At 40.1% G+C, this 22587-nt stretch overlaps 1 protein-coding gene across 5 annotated transcripts in view; it reads left to right on the top strand.

Moving 5' to 3' along the window:
- LOC115085038 (gastrula zinc finger protein XlCGF26.1-like) overlaps positions 1–22587 on the top strand; it is a 122833-nt gene that overhangs the window by 88912 nt on the left and 11334 nt on the right. For 2 of the 5 annotated variants that reach the window (XM_029590556.1, XM_029590557.1), the window contains one exon: positions 15860–15983. The exons of 1 other annotated variant lie outside the window; for it this stretch is intronic. In XM_029590556.1, the coding sequence (XP_029446416.1) occupies positions 15860–15983 (124 nt within the window). Of the gene's footprint in view, positions 1–2458; positions 2892–15859; positions 15984–22587 lie in introns of those variants that run through there. 2 more of the 5 variants (XM_029590558.1, XM_029590561.1) reach the window with 2 other exon arrangements.

Here is a 22587-nt window from a genome sequence, read left to right as displayed (position 1 = left end):
AATAAAAGAAAAACAAAGATAAAGGTAGGGGGGGGAAGGGAAGGTGGGGTGGGGGGGAGGGAATGGGGGAAGGCACTGCGGCTCAGCGCAGGCTCGGCGCGCGCAAGGTGCACAATTGTGCACCCCCTTGCGCGCGCCGACCCCCGGTTTTATAACATGCATGCAGGTTTGAAAATCTACCCCTATTAGTACTAAGTCCTGTGGTGTAGCCTGCTTTAAAACATATGTAAATCTTAGCTTGCTATCCTATAAAACAATTTAAAAAAAGGAATTATCTCACCCAGAATCAGTCTAACTCTTGTCACTTTGGCTGGAGTTCCAGAGTTAATAAAAGAACTAGTGTGTGTCTGTCTCCATACTCTGAGCCTGACCGGTGGTCCCTCGGGATCTTCCCCCGGGGGCGTGGTCATCTGCCACCGGCCCAAGGATCCACCCACAACTACCTCAAATACCAACAGTAAGATGAGAGACAGCCTCTGTGTGTGTGTCAGCAGGTGAGAGTAAGAGACTCTGTGGGTGTGTTTGCCTGTGTGAGAGCCTGTGTGTGTGTGCCTGTATGAGGCTGAGCATGTGAAAGTAAGAGAAAACCTGTGTGCATAACTATGTGTGTGCGCGCAAGACTGAGCAAGAGCAAATGACTGATAGCCTGTGTTTTTGTGTGAGACTGAGCATGAGAGAGTGAGGAGACAGTATGTGCATATATGAGAAAGAGAGGAGAAAGTTTGAGCAACCACCCCCCTCCTTTCCTCTTGCTAATCTAAGACAATGTCAGGGCACCCGGAAATCAAACGTTCCCAAGTATGGAGAGCATTTTATTGGTCTTTGAATAATTTTTAGGAGTTTTTAATTGCTGGATGTTATTCTGTTCTTCAGCTGTTATGAAATATGTATTTTTTTATTAGCATGATTTTATTACTATTGATTTTATATTTTATGATTTTTTTTTTTATGAGAAGTGGTGATTCTTCCATTGTTATATTGTGGTTTCCAGTTCAGTTTTTGTCTGTATATTTATATTCATACTTACAACATGCTCTTTTTTATTCTGTGTGTGGTGAGGGTCTGTCTGTTCTGCATAGATGACCGAGGTGAGGTATTCTGCCAGCATGTAGTTTCTGAGAAGGGATCTATAGCAGCCTGGCTTGTTCTATTTTCCAAATATGAGGTGTATTGGTATTTTAGGGCCTGGTGGAATATAGGCACTTCTACCTTTTAGTAAGTAGGGTTGTTACTGTTTGTGTGTTGGCAGAAGTGTTGTTTTAGTATGGAGGTTTTACTATATTGTTATTGTTATAATTATTTTACTCATGACTTTCTGAGTGCTAAGCCCACACTGAATATGTTACAATAGGCCTAATGTTGTTTAAACAAAAGGTTGATTGTTCTATATTCAACTTCTATTTTTTTACTATTTATCCCAAAAGATATTTATTATTTTTAAATTATATTCATTTTTTCCCCCTTTTCTGGGACCTTCATAACACCCCGCAGATATAGAGCAATGCTACTCCATTTTTTCACCGCATAGGGTCATTTTTAATCATTTGGTCCAGAATGTCCACACATAATTAAGTATTTTTTTCTCTTGCTAAAAAAACGGCCCAAGAGCAGGAGATCACTCCCGGGATCCCCACTGGACCACCAGGGACTTTTGGATAATTTGTAAAGGAGAACAGTCCCCAAACAGAGTTGATAATACCGGAGGTGTTCCTGATGAAGCAGGAAGCGAAACATGATCATGTCAGACTAGACTCTGGACTGGATAACTGAATACTCACCCGAAAATGGAAGTACCGTACTTTAAATAATATTTAACAAAGCTAGCGTTTTTTAGCAAGAGAAAAAAATACTTAAAAAATTATGTGTGGACATTTTGGACCAAATGATTAAAAATGACCCTATGCGGTGAAAAAATGGAGTAGCATTGCTCTATATCTGCAGGGTGTTATGAAGGTCCTAGGAAAAGGGAAAAAAATGAATAAAATTTAAAAATAATAAATATCTTTTGGGGTAAATAGTAAAAAAAAAAAATAGAAGTTGAATATAGAATAATCAACGTTTTGTTTAAACAACATATTGGCGTCGTTGATCACCAAGAGGATTATACTGTCTTTATAACATTAGGCCTAATGCCATATGGGTTCCAAGTGTCCTTTTTTTTAAAAACTTTTTTGCAAGGTTTTCTGGTTGGCACTACAACAGTGCATGCAAATATAATATACATATTGTTGTAAATGATATTTATCTCAGACTGTACTTTTAATATCATTTTTCATATAAAATATAAATGCATAATTTTTAATTGTGTGGGGAGGGGAGGGTGCACAGGGCTATACAGTTCATAAGGCAGACTTCTTCACTCAGCTCTGGTCCTCTATTACTGCTGAAGCCCAGTAAGAAAAGACAATTTTCTTTCTTTTCCGGGCTAGTGATAACTGATTCTGTCTTCCCCTGTTAGGCCTGAAAGTGACAGCAGAAGAAAAAAGGTTGATGGCCCCGCGGGGGACAGAGAATGCAGCTTGTACAAAAATATTATTTCTCTTGTGTCAGTCTTAAAAATAAAAGTAATATTGAGGCTTTTTTCAGTTTAGCAGTGGATTGTTGTGAGCGGTGTGTCACACACGTGAGCATCAGATGTGACATGACTGGAAAAAGATTGAGAACCACTGTTCCAGATATCTATCTGAAAGAGATTTCCACTTCATTGTCAAACTCAAACAGCTCACATCCTTCTACTGACTGATGTAAAAAAAAGATATTGTATATAAAAACAAGACCAGTCCATTGTCTTATTTTTCCTTATACTCAGCAAATCTTGTGCTGTTAGAAAAACAGGCATGTGATACTTGCTGGATTAATAAATTTGCTATAATAAGTTCTGGCTCAGTGACATAGAGTTAAACTGACTTGAAGTCTTTATCTATTGCCTGCACTAATCAATCCATACCTGTTGCTCCACCCCAGTTGTATACTAACGAGCTCAAAGTTATTCATTTTTAAATGAGAATGTCATTGGGGGAGATGAACAACTTACTCAGCAGGCTTCAGTTTTCTGAACATTTAGTGGTAGCTCATTCTGATGTTATTCACAAATCCACTGCTTGGATACAAGTTGTCAGTTCAGAGTGGAATGGTGGGCAGTTGCCTACAGGCAAAAATAATTGGATGTCATTGGCATGTGTTCTGTAATTTATGCCAAACAATGCTCTTAGAGGCCCAAAAGGTTGTAAATATGTTCTGAAAACCTGAGGTACTCCAGAAGTAATAGGCTTCCATGAGGAACTGTGCTACCTGATCCTCACTTGTTGTTTCTAAGTCCTGCCAAAAAGAGCTGAACCAGTGCAAAACACTATCCCCCACTCCAAAGCAGCAAAGCCTATAAAGCACTATGCAATGTTTTAAAATATTGAAGGTAGCAGACACATCCAACAGCACCAGGAAAATAGTGTCCCCATTGTCCAGTTCATCCAACAAGGAGTCGAACACAGAAACTAATAATGTTTCATTGTCATTTTCCCAGCGAACTCCACACTGATAAGGGTCAAGAATTCTGTTTTCATCTAGGAAATAAGCACCATGATACAACATTATTAAGGTGGGAAGGTTCAAATTGGTTAACTAGCTGGAACAGAAGTAGGTAAAGTAGACTTTTTATTATTATTATTTATTTAAATTGATAAAATAAAGTCAAAACAGAATTTGATAGGAAACATTGGGTTAGAATATGAGAACAGACCATAGGTAAAACATACATTAAACCCCCCCCCCCCACCACACACACACACAAAACATTCTTAAGTGTATTATTCCCAAAAATAAACCACAAGCATTGGAGGGATACCAAAAGGAAACAAATTCAGGGAATAATCCAAGAAAACATAACAATATGCTAATACTCAACAACTATCGAAATTGCCTCCCGAAATTAACTTGCAATGGGCATTTTACTATTCTATAGAAATCCCTCAAGTTGAATGGGATCATAAAATATATATTTGTTATTATCTAAACAAATATGACAAAGAAATCATTCCTAGGTGGGACATACTTGAGCCTACAGATTAAACAAAGTTTGTAGAAAAGTTTCAGAACTGACTTAATTTGAGGATTCAGCATTAGCCTAGGAAATAAGAGAACTCTTAAATGGTGGAAAACTGTTGCATAGTAGATCATAGCGAGCAGACTGATAGGAGGGGCTTGACATGTCTGTTAATATTCTATATAGCTTCAAAGCACTACCACACCAGAATACATTTTTCCTGATGTTGGGTGACTCTCACAACATCAGAAAAAACAGATACTTCATGACCCAAAAACACAAGGAGGATAACTTTAAAACATACACGAGCACATATATGCAGCTATATGGATGCATGCATATATCATGCCCGTACACTATATAAAATACACAAAAATCTACCCAACAACAAGTTCAGATATTAAAAAATACACGATGTATCTCCGGCTAAGTGATGACAAAAAATGGGCTTGGTTAGGCTGATTTCCTAGTTCCCTCATCGCATAGGTAATTTCCACAAAGCGTCATGCATTTTCGCACCTCACGATATGTCTTCGCATCACATGGTGCGCTATTTTTTGTTTAGATATGTGAGAAAGAGAGATAGAGACTGTACAGAGTTAACATGACATACTATATATGTACCACTGTAAGAGGGGACAGTTTCAACTCAGTGGGTTTGGGGGTGTGTTTTAGATACACAATCAGAGGAATTAACTGCAAATGTGAATTCACTGAAGAATTTCTATCATTTGACTTGATGAAAGGTACCAAAAAGAGGAGTTTATTTGTAAAACCACCACCCTCCAAACTCACCCTGAGTTAAGTGTCCCCTTTTACAGTAGTACATATAGCATGTCATATTGACTCTATATAGAGTGTATGTGTCTCTCTCTCTCTCTCTCTCTCTCGTCATTATCTCTGGTAGTGCAAGGTGACTTTAAATGCTGCATTACTGTACCAATGTTGTGTCCGTTTGTCGCAGACGGCTGCGACCGCTCTGCCTTACCTCGTTTTCTCCCCTTTCTGTTTGGGCAAGATGGCTGCCTCAGGTACTGAGGGCCTCGGCGTTCTCAAATCAGCATGGGCGTCACCCATCCACCATGCTCACTCCCGTGGCCTCTAGGGCGCGAGCGTGCACATCTTACGCTCAAATACACATCATGGCGGGAACCTCGGGGTCGGCCCCACCGCATGACGTCAGTACTTCCGGGTATATCTAGCCTCCGCTACCACCTTGAGTTAGCAAAGACTTCGCTTCGCTACTCTGCCTGCTCTAAGCTGCACGCTTAGACGCCGCTTCCACACTAAGGGCCTCACTCCTGTAAGAAGCTCTAGACACTCGCTCCTCGGGGGTCTCTCGCTTCCAACTTTCCTTTCGAGGTTCCTCACTAACTAAGACAAGCGCTCCTTGGCAGTCTTTTCTCTATTCTACCTTTCAGGATATTGGACATTGGGTACTCGCTCCTCGAGGGCCTATCTACCTTATATCCTGCACCACGGACCTTCGGTCTCACCATTCTACCACCAGGAAGACACCTTCATCCTGTGAGTACCTCTACGATCCGGCACTCCAACTCCACCCACCAGCCGCGGCGTTACCCGCACTGCGGGCTCCCGCCTATCATGAACACCTGGGTGAGACTACACTTCTGAGCCTGTTGAACGTACTGGCATTTCGTGGATCAGTGCCTTACCTTCCTGCTTTCACCATCTATCTATAGCAGTACAATAAAGTCTCTATCCATACTGTGTCTACTAACTGTGTCAGCCTATCGCAGTGGTTCCCCATGGAACTCCTCCCCGTGGGCGGCATCATCTCCATTGCGACCAAGGGTCCACAATGCCACAAACACAACAACCATATTCTGTGCTAGGCGACACTCATTTCCATTAACTCCTCCCACTTGCATACTAAATGCAAAATTTGCATATTAACGCGTGTTGTGCTATTTTATCACATGCATTACAGCCATTTAACGCCAGTTAGGGCCCTAATGCAAAATGACAAATGATCCAGTAAGTAAGATATCTGGATGAGAAAAGAAAAGCGCTACTTGGATGGATATGTAAGATAGGCAGACAGATAACTAGCATGTGAAAACTTATCCGACTATCTTACTTATCCAGCTAAGTAGTGCTTTTTAAGTCAAATTAGTGGTGGATATCTATTATGCACAAGTATTTGTGCTTCTTATTTTAATCATTTACACGAGGAACTGTGACTCGCATATTTTCCTTAGCATATATCGGTTTTTACCCATGTCAGTTTTCCAATTTAATAGTGTGAAGAAAATTACCAATTTTACCAATTAGTCCACTGGTTCTCCTAGTCTATCTCTAAGTCATCAAGTCCCCCCTATCCAGACCCCTCACCCAGTCAGTATTTGGCTATAAAGAATTGTATTCTGACTTACAGCAAATAATTAATAGGTGAAAATATGCACAGGTCACAGCAGTATGTGCATTGCTTTTACAGGTTATAAAATAGCACCTTGTACTCATAAATGTTGGGGATCAGCCTTGGCCAACCCCTTGCTTACCCCTTTTTTTATATGAGAAAATGTATTCATGCACAATTGCTTGCGTATGTATGTTTGAGGTTTATAAAATAACATTTGTGTGGATATGTGCTGTTTGTGCGTGCATGTGCTTATTTTTACACATGCAGCTCTTTTAAAACTCACCTTCATTTTTACAGTGGAAAAACAGCTTCAAAGTCCATTTCTTATCATGTTCCAGAGCATATGCTACCAATAGGGTAATTCTAACTGCAATTCCAGATTGAGAATCTTGGAGAAAAGCAGTTAAATCTATGTATTTATTTTAAAAATGTATAATCTTCACTATCTACTATTCTAGTTGGTTTATAAGTAAACATACATAATAAAATCATCCAATTAAAAAATATACACAAAATGCAAAATCAAACTAAAAAATAAAAGCAAGCAGTAAAAAAACCCCCCCAAAGAAGAACAAATATTCAAGCTGCAAATCAAAAAACAACCAAAATTGCATAGTACGGTTCCTACAACAACTCAGATATCAACTCTTTGAAAAACTACTATTCCTGCCTAGACCTTTAAGCTTCCCATTGAACAACTATACTTTACACCTCCTACCAACTACATATAAAACAGCTGCATGTAAATGATGTAAATAAATAAAACAAGCTAAAAGCTCTACCAAGAGAGTCACAATACAGAATTAAATGTCAAACAATTTCCATCAAATTATGCCTTTAAGAGTTTACAGAATCGGAACATAGAATTTTCAGACTTCAAAATGTCAGGTAATAAGTTCCAAAAACCTGGATCTGACACTCCAAATTGTTTCTTAGATGCTGCATGTCATACTTGCCTTACAGATGGCTTCTGTAATAGAATCTGAGAAGCAGATCTGAGAGAACACTAAGGTCTATATAGCCTAATAACTGATCTAAGACAGGCAGGACCTGACTCGGAAAGCACTTTAAAAATTAAAATAATTTAAAAATCTAGGCTATCGGATGCTGTGTTAAGAACATAAGAACATAAGAAAATGCCATACTGGGTCAGACCAAGGGTCCATCAAGCCCAGCATCCTGTTTCCAACAGTGGCCAATCCAGGCCATAAGAACCTGGCAAGTACCCCAAAACTAAGTCTATTCCATGTTACCATTGCTAATGGCAGTGGCTATTCTCTAAGTGAACTTAATAGCAGGTAATGGACTTCTCCTCCAAGAACTTATCCAATCCTTTTTTAAACACAGCTATACTAACTGCACTAACCACAGCCTCTGGCAACAAATTCCAGAGTTTAATTGTGCGTTGAGTAAAAAAGAACTTTCTCCGATTAGTTTTAAATGTGCCCCATGCTAACTTCATGGAGTGCCCCCTAGTTTTTCTACTATCCGAAAGAGTAAATAACCGATTCACATCTACCCGTTCTAGACCTCTCATGATTTTAAACACCTCTATCATATCCTCCCTCAGTCGTCTCTTCTCCAAGCTGAAAAGTCCTAACCTCTTTAGTCTTTCTCACAGGGGAGTTGTTCCATTCCCCTTATCATTTTGGTAGCCCTTCTCTGTACCCTCTCCATCGCAACTACATCTTTTCTGAGATGCGGCGACCAGAATTGTACACAGTATTCAAGGTGCGGTCTCACCATGGAGCGATACAGAGGCATCATGACATTTTCCGTTTTATTCACCATTCCCTTTCTAATAATTCCCAACATTCTGTTTGCTTTTTTGACTGCTGCAACACACTGTACCGACGATTTCAATGTGTTATCCACTATGACATCTAGATCTCCTTCTTGGGTTGTAGCACCTAATATGGAACCCAGCATTGTGTAATTATAGCATGGGTTATTTTTCCCTATATGCATCACCTTGCACTTATCCACATTAAATTTCATCTGCCATTTTTGGATGTATCTTCAATCCCTTTTCTATCTTCCTCAGCTGGGATATAATAAGCCTTGGATATCGGGGGGGGGGGGGGGGAGACTCAGTTGGAACCTTCAGAATTTCAAAAAAACTTTTCTCAGCATATCCAAAGGCGATATCAAACAAGCTTTAGGAAAATACAGATCTCAAGTTTAACCTCCTAGTATAATCAAAATTCTCCAGTTGTCGATGAGTCCAATCTTTATGTTCAATTAACATAGAATCACAGATATTTACATCTTTAATTTGTGTCTCTGTTTCAGTAAATTCACCTTCAAAAGATGTAAGCATCTGACTATGAGAAGAAACCAGATTTTGTAGTTCTCCAAAACTAGACAAACCATATCCATCTTTTATGATAAAGGTTTTCCAAGCCCAGTTAAAGTTGACCAAAGTGTCTCTAGAATTATTAATGGAGGTTTAAGGGGGAGATCTATGGTAGGGCCTGAGGTACCACATAAGGCCTCATTTAAAACACCTGCCAACATCAGTTTTCCCATTACTGAAAAAGGGATCTAATATTACTTTGGATAAAAACCCACTGCCCACAAACTAACCGCTTGTCTCAACTCCAACAGCTGGAGAAGTATGAGCATCAGGGCTGAACGAGATGGAAATATCACTTGAGGCTGCATTAAAAATGCCAAGCCCACTGTCTCTGACACACCAACTCACACTTTCTGCCAGAAATTAAGGCTTGAGTAGCAGAAACAAAAAAGTGTTGAATTAACACACATTTAAAACTTGTGAGCAATAGGGCCAATCATCAGTGCCAGTGTTGAAACCTTAATGATTGTCACTTCCACTTACAAATTTCAAACTTTGGCTCATTCAGCTCCTTTTTGTGTCTGTTCTTTGCTGTGCAGTGTCGTCTTCAGAATCACACACACCCCGTCCTCTACCCTATGGAATAGGAGGAAGTAGTGGAACTCTGTTCCAGGCCAGCCCCCCACCAGTTAAGCCCTGACCTAACTGTTCCTTTCCTCTTCTTATCCATTTATGGTCCAAGAAGGAAAGTAAAGGAGGAAAATACAGAGATTCTACTTCTTCTCCTAAAATCAAACCTAGAAGTGCATCCCTTTGGTGCATAGCTTCAGCAGCATGTCAATGGCTGCGTGCCACAGGCCCCAATGTTATATGGGCACATTTTGGCGGCACGGCAGCTGATAACATCATGCCAGTACCAAGAAAAGGAAGGAGCAGTATGAAGAAACACAAAGTTCAAGGCACCTAAAACAAAGGAAATAGTTCCCTATAGGCTTTTTAAATACAAGATAGTTAAAAACAGAGTGGACAAGCGCTATCTTGAGAGAATCGGGCAGAACACCTTTGAAAGTGAAATTTTGATCAACTTGGTCAGAATAACAGTGAATATATAGTATGTTTCAAGCTATGAAGAACCCAAAAGGGACATGGATCCAAAGGGTAAAAGACTGATCTTAAGTAAGGCAACATCTTGCTACCCTCAGCAGATATAACCGTCTGGAATTTATTCCAGATTATTGGAATGGAGATGTCTAAAGATGGGGAATTTCAATCGGTGTATGAAGTAAAAGTAGAGTGAAAATCTGCTATTTTGACAGTATAGTAGTTGGCAAAATCCTCAAGTCTGTGTTTCAGGAGGCATTGCTTAAATTAGATTTTCTTAATAGGTTCCGAACAATATCAAGCAGCTCACGAGATCAATTTGGGGAATCCAGAAGATGAACCGTGAAATATACTTTTCAGGCAGCTTCAAAATAATACAAACCGTCCCCGCTCCCTGCAGACTGACTTGTACAATTTGAAGCAAAAATTTGGTATTTCTTTTTTCAAAAGCGATGCACGTTTCCATTCTTAAAAGTGAATTTTAAAAGCTTGTCGCTTGCCAAAACCAGGAGATATGCGCACAAGTTGGGCTAATGCGTGCCAAATGAATTTTAAAAGCTGTCCAAGTACGCACATATTTTCTGCTTTGTGCACAATTGAAACGTTCCAAAAAGGGGCGTGAGGGCATGAGTGTTCTTGAATTTCAACTTGAAATTATTACATAAACACTTATGCGCGCAAGCACACACCGGGGTCCTGTACAGCATAACTTTACTTCTGCTATAGAGAACGTGTAAGTAATAAAATAAAGAGAAATTTAGTGGGATTATAAGAATCGGGGCTAACAGGGGAGAAGGGAGACTATTAAATTAGGGGGATTTGGAAGTCCTATCCCTTAACTGGGCGAACTAGGAATGAACTGGGAAAACTGCTAATGGTGTCAGCGTGCGTGTATTTCAAAATCCCCCCATTTATGCGGTTAAAAAGTGGCATTTGCACGCACAGGTGGGTGTCCACTTAAAATTGCACCTGCATGTGCACATGTACAGGCTGTTTTATAACATTCGCATATAAGCAAATATGTTATAAAATGGCCATGTCCCTCGGCACGGGCTGACGAACACGCGCACTTGTGCCTGTGCACCTGTTTAAAAGCTGCCACCTTAGTTTTTTTAAAAACCTACAAACTGGGCCAGACTGTACTGTTTTGCAGGAGACCCAGGTTCAAGGCATAGATCCAGCACATGCCCCTCAATCAAGTAGAGGCCGAGAGTACTGAAGGAGCAGCATGCACAGCCCCTAGAATGAAGGAAGCCCCAGCCATCCCTGAACAGCAACACCTAGAGGGTGGTTCAGCTTTATGGAACAGTTGGTTCAGGTACCGATTGAAAGAGAGAGCTATTTTAGATCTAATTCTTAGTGGAGCGCAGGATTTGGTGAGAGATCATGTTATGATCAAATTTGAATTAATGACTGGAAGGGACCATGTCTCTAGCACTACATTTTCAACAGGGAAACTTTGATAAAATGAGAAAAAAAAACTGAAAGGTGTAGCTACATAGGTTAAGAGAGTACAACAGGGTTGGACATTGTTAAAAATATACCTTTTTAGAAGCGCAGTCCAGATGTATTTCACGCATTAAAAAAGGTGGAAGGGAAGGCCAAGCGATTGCCAGTATGGTTAAAAGGTGAGGTGAAAAAGGCTCTTTTACCCAAAAGATCTTCCTTTAAAAATTGAAAGAAGAATCCATTTGAAGAAAATAGGTAAAAGCATAAGCATTGGCAAGTTAAATGCAAAACATTGATAAGACAGGCTAAAAGAGAATTTGAAAATAAGTTGGCCGTAGAGGCAAAAACTCATAATAAAAAACTTTTTAAAATATATCCGAAGCAGGAAGCCTGTGAGGGAGTCAGTTGGACATTTAGATGATTGAGAGTTTAAAGCAGCTCTTAGGGAAGATGAGGCTATTGCGGAAAGGCTAAATGAATTCTTTGCTTTGGTGTTGAGGAAGATGTTGGGGAGACAGTTTTGGAGACTGTTTTCAAGGGTAACGATTCAGATGAACTGACCCAAATCACGGTGAACCTGGAAGATGTAGTAGGCCAGATTGACAAACTAAAGAGTAGCAAATCACCTGGACCGGATGGTATGCATCCTAGGGTTCTGAAGGAACTAAAAACTGAAATTTCAGAACTGTTGCAAGTAATTTGTAACCTGAAGACTTGAAGGTGGCCAATATAACCCTGATATATAAAAAGGGCTCCAGAGGTGATCTGGGAAACTATAGACTGGTGAGCCTGACTTCAATGCTGGGAAAAATCATGGAAACTATTATAAAGAATAAAATCACAGAATATTTAGATAGACATTTAATGGGACACCGCCAGCATGAATTTACTCAAGGGAGGTCTTGGCCCACAAATCTTCTCCATTTTTTTGAAGGAATGAATAAGTATTTGGATAAAAGTGAACCGGTAGATGTGGTGTATTTGGATTTTCCCTCATAAAAGGCTTCTAAAAAACCTAAAAAGTCATGAGATAGGAGGCGATGTTCTTTTGTGGATTGCAAATTGGTTGAAAAAAAGGAAACAGAGAGTAGGATTAAATGGTCTGTTTTCACAGTAGAAAAAGGTGAACAGTGGTGTACCTCAGGGATCTGTAGTTACACTGGTGCTTTTTAATATATTTATAAATAATCTGGAAAGGGATATGATGAGTGAGGTGATCAAATTTGCAGATGACACAAAATTATTCAGAGTATTTAAATCACAAGCGGATTGTGATAAATTGCAGGAGGACCATGTGAGACTGGAGGATTGAGCATCCATATGTCAGATGAAATTTAATGTCCATAAGTGCAATGTGATGCATATAGGGAAAAATAACCCATGCTATAATTACACAATGTTAGGTTCCATTTTAGGAGTTACCACCCAGGAAAAAGATCTGGGCATCATAGTGGATAACATATTGAAATCAGTTCAGTGTGCTGTGGCAGTCAAAAAAACAAACAGAATATTGGGAATTATTAAGAAGAGAATGGCAAATAAAACGGAAGATGTCATAATGCATCTGCATCGCTCAATGATTAGAACACACCTTGAATACTGTGTGCAATTCTGGTCACTACTTCTTAAAAAAGATATAGTTGTACTGGAAAAAGTACAGAGAAATATGACCAAAATGAATAAAGGTCATGGAACGGCTCCCTTTTGAGGAAATGCTAAAGAGATTAGGGCTGTTCAGCTTCTAGAAGAGATGGCTGAGGGGGGGGGATATGATAGAGGACTACAAAATCATGAAAGGACTTGAAAGGGGAAATGTTAAATGGTTATTTATATAATACAAGGACTAGGGGGCACTCCATGAAGTTAGCAAGTAAAACATTTAAAACAAATCAGAGAAAATTCTTTTTCACTCAACGCACAATTAAGCTATGGAATTCATTGCCAGAGGATGTGGTTAAGGCAGCTAGAGTAGCTGGGTTTAAAAAAGGGTTGGTTAAGTTCTTGGAGAAGTCCATAAACTGCTGTTAATCAATAGGGAATAGCCACTGCTTGTTGCCAGCAATAGTAGCATGAGATTTATTTAATATTTGAGTATTTGCCAGATAAGTTTGACTTGGATTGGCCACTGTTCGAGACAGGATATTGGGCTTGATGGGCCTTGGTCTGCCCCACTGTGGCATATCTTATGTTCTTGTGTTCAAGTACGCACTTGTACCTAATTCTAGATGGAACCACGTTCCATGTATTGCAGCCAGTGAATTGTTGTTGCAATGGCTGGGCTAAACAGAAAGGAGAGAGGAAATAAAAATGTGGAAAATCTGGGGTAGCTCTGAAAAAAGGCTGTGATATGGAAAGAAAAAGAATTGAAAAGATACCTTTGGAGTAATAAATGAGTGTGCTTTATTTTTCATTGTAATATATTTATTCAGATTTTTGTGTGTGCTGTTCTCTATTGCAAAGAGGCAGGTAGGTGATTTAATGTGATTAATGTATGTTGCTGATGAGCTCTCCTGTAAATTGTTCATAGATTGGAGGAATTCAGGACCATACTGTGCCCCTCTTAGGCAGGGCTAGCCATACCCTCAGTCAAAACGGCAAAGTTGACACAGGTTAGAGAGAGAGCACTATCCTTAGCAGGGCCATTGCTATGGAACACATTACCACTTGAGCTAAGACTAATGAAAGAACTGAAACTTAAAAAAAAAAGCCTAAAAACCTGGCTCTACAAAAAAGCATTTCACAGTGAGGACGCTGAATAACATCAAAATATTCAGCCGAATGTCACCTGTAAAAAACTGAACTGATTTTATTATTTTAATCATTATTAAATATTAAATTGAAACAGTATTCACATATGATTATCTCATTAATCAGACGAATAGTAACCCCAATCCACTTATCATTTAGATTATATTATTGATCTGTGTAACCGTATAATATTGGCACCCTATGGATAACTTAGAAACCGACCAAACCTATTTCGTGCCTATATGTAAACCGTTGTGATGGTTCACCACTGAGCGACGGTATAGAAAAGCTTTTAAATAAATAAATGTGTGGCTAATATGCATAAAATGTTAGAATAAGAAACCAGCTACACTTAATTCTGTATTCCAAACTGGAGTTTGGAGTTAGTTGATGAACTTTACCTAAGTTGTTTGGATATTTTAAAGTCTAAATATCTGCAGACTGTTACTGTGATTTGCCATATGCTATATGCATTGGTTTCTTAATTGTCTGGGACACGCATGAAGAAAAGTTGAGCAGCGTACTATATTTTATAAGAATGTGAGGCATTTAACAATCACACTTAATATGTTAGGTCTTGACTTTTATTACAAATTGCTTTCTTACAAGAGTAGTAGTGTTTCTAATGTATTTTCATGAACATTACGTATTGTAGAATCATTTTGTAAAAGGTAAAACACAGTTAACATTGTGGTTTTCTTTTTCTTCTTCTTTTTTGGCCCATTAGTTTTCTTCCTGCTTCTATGGGTGTCCAGCTCAGTTGGAACTGGCCTCCACTGAGCCATGCAGCTATGACACTTCGCTCTCATCTAACCCTAGTTTCTTTCCTTTATTTGTTTATTGAAACTCCCCTCCCCACTCCCGTCCACATAGCCAGGTCATTGTAGCAACAGTCTTAGCCGGGGGTGATAACACAGGGCTCCTTCCAACACTCTGCAGTCAGGAGTCCTAACTCCAGCCACTAGGTGTCACTGTTGCATTGATGGCTTGTGACTCCTTTCCCAGGAGGCTACCTCCACAGCATCCCCAATCATGGCCAACCCAGGGAGCAGAATCCATGTCCTCCACATCACAGGCCCATAGCGCTTGCTACTTAACCATCCAACGGGCCCCACCATCATTGTTTTATAAGCAGATGAAAAGAAGTTATGCATGACATTATGAAAATCATGATGTCACCACATTGTGGCACTAGCAGGAAAATGTTTTATTAATTGCTTGTAAATTCTATTTTAATTGTGATAACAGGTCGATAGAGAACCAAAATGTTGGTTGTAGGTAGAGTTAAATAATGGAAATATTTTTACTTTTGTGATATTGTCATTCTGATGGATCATTTTTAGTTTTAAAATGCAAAACAGACGCAGCAGAGATTTTGTCACATTATGCTGCTGCTCTCTTCCTTTTGTTAGTTTATGAATCCAGCATGACATCCTCATGAATGTGTAGGAAGCCTAGAAAGGGATGAGTTCTGTGCAATAAAATGAGCTACACAACATAAACCAGGAAAAGAACAGCACGGAAGATAAGTAGCTTGCTTATTGCGGTGGTTACTACCCCTAACCATTTAGGCTTGGTACTTCACATTGATGCAGCACCAGTACTGCTCTCTACATCAATGGCGGGAGTGGAAGGTAATTAGAACCAAAAAGTTACCAATAAGGGCCCTGACCTCAGCGGTCAGAGTAACAGATAAGTATGAGAAAATAAGTGTGAAAGCTTGCTGGGCAGACTGGATGGGCCATTTGGTCGTCTTCTGCCATCATTTCTATGATTCTGTGTTTCTATAAAATAGAATAGCACTACATGTGGTGATTTTTTTATGATTGCTATATTTTTCTAGGTGAGAAGCCTTTCAAATGTGAGATCTGTTCTTACGCCTCAATTGATTCGAGCTCTCTTCGTAGGCACTTTAGGACTCACACGCGTGAGAGGCCCTACAAATGCCAGCTTTGTTCGTACAATTGGTAAGTGTGAATGTCTCCCCATACTTCAGTCAAGGAAAGAGCAGCCATTGTGCTGATGAAAGTAACAATTAATTAGCATCCCTTTCCCCTCGCTCATTCTGGTGAAATAGGGAGCAATAGATTGAACTCCGTCATAGAGGGTTTCGGATTCATTAGGCAGAAGTTCCCATGGTCAGAAGCAGTGGAAAGCAGGTGATCCATATTTTCTCTAGTTGATTTGATTTTTAGTGGGCCATTATATATATGGCTTTGTATGTCCCACACACCCTGTGACATGTATGCATTATCCAAGGAGGAAACCATACATACCAAAAATATATAAAACAGGTAAATACTAGTGACTGAAACAGCAATCATGTTGTTAACAAGAGGAATTCCAGAGTTTGGATTAGAGGAGATGCAATGTGTCATATCGTAGTACAATTTGTAAGTGGAAGTAGATATGGCCAGGGGTATACTCACTGAAAACAATGTGAGCACCAGATTGCAAGGACCAGAGAGCACCTTATGTGGTAGAGCTTCTACAAAATATAGCAGATTTTTATTACTACTGCCACTTATTTTTCTCCTGTGATGGGGCATTTTTACATTAACAGAGGAAAGGAGGCCACAGTGAGCTGTTTATGATCGCTAATTGTTTTTCTTTTTCAATATTTACATTATAATGCAGGCCTTGAAAATTTTTCTTTGGATCCAGGGACAAGCCCAAAAATTAAGAGCCAATGACTGAGAGCTCTTGCAGCCTCCCCATTGTACCCCACTGAAGTTAAATAGATGAAGGGAGGGGGGTGGAAGGAGGTCAAGAAAGCTCTCAGCCACTGGCTCCTAGGTTTTTTGGGGGGTTCCCCTCCATGGTCTGCTGCAGCTTCTTTAGGGTCTGATTTACTGGGACTGTTTCCACATTCTGTCTCTATGTGGAAGAAAACCTTATAGATCATCCTCCCACTCCCCTTGCCTCACCCCACCCCGCCAACCCACAAGCATGCTGTCAGCAGCAAGCAGCCCCTCCCCCACATCTGTCATCCCACCCTGTCCCCAATATTCTTCCTTTCCTTTTCTTATCCCCCCAGCCACCCTGACCCAGCAGTCTCTCAATCCCCCACTCTTGCTACAGCAGTCTCCCTCTCTTTCAACCCTTCCTCATACCCAACAGTCTCAACACTCAGCTTTCCATCCCCCTCTTTCCCATACTCCTCAGCCATCCCTCCACCCAGTCAGCCACCCCCTTTTCCCCCTTCCCTCCCAGCCAACCACCCCGACTGTGCGAGTAACCTTTTGAAAATTCACCTGATTCTAATCAAATGTCCAGGAGGAAAGTAAAATATGGCTATTTTCTCCTCTTTTTGCCCTGTTTGGGTTTATAGCAGTTTGTTGAAGGAGTCCTGGGTGCTGGCTTAAGTATTGGTCTTGAAAGAATCAAAATTGAAGATGGCAAGTTCTGAAATGGCCAACCAGTGAGGGTGTTGGAGGCCAGCACTGTAACTAGATTTTAGGCATGTTGGGGATGGATATGGAGGGCAGAGGTTGGGTAAGACATGAGGGAAGGGGAGTTTGCGTTGGTTTGTATATGGGGATTTATGAGCTGAATTTTGAAAAGCTTTTCTGTGCCCAAAATGTGACTTTGTGCGCGTACGTGAGCTTTTGAAAATTGTCTGTGAGGGAGGGGTGGTGGTGGTAGTGGTGGTTGTGTATATAAAAGTTTGTGTAGAAGCGATTCCACACACAATTTTCCGTGCACAGCAAAGAGGCATTCTGGGTGGTGGCGGCGGAATTTGGGTAGGGATAGCATTTACATGCTTGCTTTTGATTTTTGAATGTATGCACTTAAATCTACTCGTACGGATTTACACCTAACGAGCAGCTGTAAATGGGTGTGCAGATGTAGCGTTGGTTTCCGTTAATACTGGCAAATTTTCAAAGCGGACTTTTGCATGCAAGTCTGCTTTGAAAATTGAGGATAAAACGTGCATGTACTTTTTTACAGGCATCCCCATTGGTACAATAAGGTTCCCAAAAGAGCCATGAAATAGGAGGCCCAGCTGTGTGGTGCAGGGGCTAAGTGCAGTGCTTTAGAGTACCCAGGGCCCTGGGCTCAAGTGCCAGCTCAGGTGGGGGGAATGCTCTAAATGCAATGTTATAAAACTATCCTCTTAGAGGATAACTTTAAACTATGCATGAGCGCGCCCATATACGCAGCTATATGGATACGTACGCTCATGCGCACGTGTTTTATATCATGCATGCACACCCTATAAAATACACCTAAATCTACCCAATGTGTTCATGTTTTTAAAAATACGCGGCAGGTATTTTAAACATAGCTGGACAGGTTTTCATTTTTCCAACTAAGTAGCATCACATTTTAATTATTTACACAAGGAAATGTAATATGTTTCTTGGCACTTGTCTGCTTTTATGCATATAAACTATCAAATTTTATAACGTGTGCGTGAAGGATGTTTCCAGTTTTACAGTTAGTCCACCAGTTTGTCCAGTCTATCTCTAGGTCATCAAGACCCCCCCCCCCCCCCCCCCCCCGATTCTTCAGCCTGAACTCCCCCAAGTTTACCCAGACTCTTCAGCCAGTTAGTATTTGGCTATAAAGATTTTTAATCTGATTTATACCAGATAATTAGCAGGTGTAAATTTGTACAGGTAACAGCAGTATGTGCGTCGCTTTTTCAGGTTATAAAATAGCAACTTATACATGTAAATGTCGGCCCCACCCTGGAACACCCCAGCCCGCACTTAGCCCACCTCTTTTTTTTATACGAACAAATTCGTGCACCATTACTTGCGCATGTATATTTGAAATTTATAAATTAGCATTTACGCAAATATGTGCTACTTGTGTGTGTGCATGTGCTTTTAAAATTCACCTTTTAATGTGCATCTACCTACAGAGGTCAAATCTCAACAGGGCAGACTGGATGGGTCATTTTGGTCTGTATCTGATGCCATTTACTGTGTTACTATGTTGACAAACTGTATTTGCTTAGACAAAATATTCCCCAAGCTGCATTATTTTTAGCTGTTCCTGTATACTGGGCGCACATCCCAATCGTATGAAAAGGACAAATATTTACACCACTGCAGGTTTCAACATGAATTAGAAAAGTACCATTATCTCTACCTGGATTAGAAGCAATTATCTTGTAACATGTTACAATAATTTACTCAATTTGGACTTGTTTCTCATCTGCATTAAGCAGTAGGCTGAGGATGCCAGTGACATTACAAAACAAGTAATGCCCTTCAAAAGTCATACATAGCATGAGCAGAGGAGGTGTAAGCCCTGATTACCCTAAGAATGCATTCCAGCACGGACTATGGAAACATTTAAAATACCAAGTACTGCTCTTTTCTTCCACCAGATACTGCATCACAAACTATACCGGCCTCACTTTTATAGCGCACTCTGTTCTTGGATGGAGTTTTTCGAGATGTTAGGAGATTATAGAATGCACATGTATACATGCCCATAGATATAAGATGCCTAGAGAATTCCTAAAACAACATATATTGTATGTTCTGGCTAGATTATGCAAACACATTCTATTAAAAAAAGTAATTTTCAAAACAGCCTGCATAGTTGTAAAGTCTGCATCTGCTTTGTATTTTCCAAACACACCTACACACACAAGATGGTTTTCAGAGTCCTCAGGTAATTGGCCAAGTATGCACACATCTTACCTCACGTAAAATGACTCCTCTTCAGAGGATGTAATTTATGCAGGCACATTTACTTGTATACTTTTTAAAATAAAGTCTGCACATTAGGGCTGATTGTGCTCTCCCCTCCAAGAATGCCTCTTTGGTGCATAAGAAAGTACGTGTGAAACCAGACTAGTTATGCACTTTTATGTGCACTGAGCCCAGGTCATTTTAGAACTGCCATTTTCTTACATAAAATTGTGTAAATGGCTTTGAAAATTACTCCCTAAATGATCATGAAGATATTTCTTTATAAAATATATTTTGAAAGGTTAAGAATGAAGTAGACATGCTCCTGCCACCAAAATGCTGCTGTGGCATTTCCCCATCCCTCCATCCTCCATCTGCACTTACGTTCTCACTTGTAGGCCAATACAGTAAAGGTCGCGGGAGAGTGGGCGAGTGCCCGCTCTCCTGTGCACGCGATTCAGGGGGAACAAACATGCAAATTAGGACCCGCGGCAAAAAGAGGCCTAGTGACTCTAGTGCATTCCTGGCGCCTCTTTTTTGACAGAAGCGAAGGCTTTCAGTGAGTTTGACAGCCGACGCTCAATTTTGCCAGCATCGGTTCTCAAACCCGCTGACAGCCATGGGTTCGGAAACTGGATGCTGGCAAAAATGAGCGTCCGGTTTTCAAGCTGGGGGCCGATTTTAAATTAATTAATTAATTAATTAAATTATTTTAAACTTTTAGGACCTCCGACTTAATATCGCCATTATATTAAGTCGGAGGGTGCACAGAAAAGCAGTTTTTACTCTTTTCTGTGCACTTCCCCGGCGCCGGCAGAAATTAATGCCTACTTTTGGGTAGGCGCTAATTTCTGAAAGTAAAATGTGCAGCTTGGCTGCGCATTTTACTTTCTGTATCGCGTGGGAATAACTAATAGGGCCATCAACATGCATTTGCATGTTGCGGGCGCTATTAGTTTCGGGGGGGTTGGACATGCGTTTTCGACGCGCTATTACTCCTTACTGAATAAGGGGTAGAGCTAGCACGTCGAAAACGCGCATCCAAACGCGGGGTACCAGAGTGCACTGTACTGTTGGTTAGCCTGCCTGCTGCTTATCCTTGCTTGTGATGCTAGTGTTACAGACAGATGGATGGACAGACAGAGACAAACCAAAGACTTAAGCACTTGTTTATTTCATAAAACATGTAGAAATATAGAGATTGTAGAGAAAACTGTCTAATTATGGGTTGGCAAAATCACAATTTACTACCAGCCACATTCCTTGGAGTTCCCATATTTAAACACTAGAGAAAATCAGCAAGATTTATTTTAGGGTGAATATCATCTGACATGACACTTTGGTCTGCTTTTGTCTATTATCCCACAATCTGTGCAGTCTTGTGTGTTAGAGAGAGTGGAAAGACAATTTCATAATCTGAAAATAGAGACGCAGCCACGTTAGCTTAATAAAGGAAACATGTAACTTAACATCAAATGTTTGTTTGGCTAGATAATAGATGAAACCAATAATGTCAAAGAAAAGTTGACTTTGAGAAGGGAGAGGAAATGTACTTTTTTTCTGATTTCAATGAAATAACATTTTCAGAAACTGTTTCTAAAAGTTTAGACTGTAAACTAAATTAATTGAACATTACATAAAAGTCCTATGTGAGAATCCTTTCCAGAAGGCACTTTTATTTTGAGCTAGCATATCAGACAGTGAAAGCCTTATTTGAGATCATAGTTCTAGTAGCCCTAATGATTTTGGAGATAACCAGATTCTTTTCAGGTTTTGATATCTTTCATTGAACCAATATAACAAGTTTCCAAAGTTGTATACAGGTTTTCCAGATAACATGTACACATCTGGAAAAAGGACCTATGTGATCTCTGAAAGCTCCTGTACAACAACACTTTGGATATAATTCTCATTTTGGATAGGTAAAATGTGTCACAGACTGCAAAACTCCTCCTGTAGATCATAACAAGTGCTTGATCCACAAAGGGGCACTGTCTTGCACAGGTCAAGTTATCACAATATGCTGTCAGAATCAAGCCATCCACCAAAACAGGTCAGAGAGCAGGCCCTAGAGGCAAAATCCAAAGCTAAAACATGGGCATGATTGAAAGAATGTATTTCTTCAAGGGGAGCATGCTGGGACACATTTTACTTTAACTACACATTTATGGGCTGACAGTATAATGATCACAGCACACTGTTGTGAAACCTGCAGATCCAGATTCTATGTCCTTATTTGCTACTCGCTGCGTATCCTTGAGCAAGTCATTTTATCCCCTTATGCCCATGCTCAATAGTGTGATTTAGCTGTTTAATTGGTGGTGTCCTCATAAGTAATGTAGATTCCTCTTTATCCAGTCAGGCTAGCCCACACAAGTGGGTTATGCACTCCTACCAGGAGATGGAGATCAAGAGCTCATTGATGTCATACCTCCCTGTTTTATTGTAACTGCAATTTTCTTACCATGCACTTGTTAGAATTTTTTAGTGTTATGTATATATCACACCCTGTTAAATGTAAACCGACATGATGTGACTCTAGTCATGAATGCCGGTATAATAAAAACACTAAATAAATAAATAAATAAACCTCTGTGCTGACATCAGCCTGCCAGTATTCTCCGTCTCCAGCAGATGGTGGAAATGTATTCCATTCTGTGGGCTTGTGGCCTAGCTAGGCTGGATGATTATGAAGTGAGCTTAGCTGGTGGCTCCTGGTATGAAAAAATGTTTCCCCTTTCTCATTTGAGCATGACCCAGTGGAATATTGACTTTTAACATATGGCTCCTGAGGTAATAGCCGGCTCTCTCTCTCTCAGTTCAACAGAACCCGATCCTGTCTGTTTAGGCAGCTCCTGAGGTGACAATATAGATTCCCTCCCTCATCAGAACAGTTATGGTGGGTCAGTAAACCATCATT

This window comes from Rhinatrema bivittatum, chromosome 2 (genome assembly GCF_901001135.1).
Source record: "Rhinatrema bivittatum chromosome 2, aRhiBiv1.1, whole genome shotgun sequence".
NCBI lineage: Eukaryota > Metazoa > Chordata > Amphibia > Gymnophiona > Rhinatrematidae > Rhinatrema > Rhinatrema bivittatum.
This window is presented reverse-complemented; position numbering and strand designations above follow the sequence as displayed.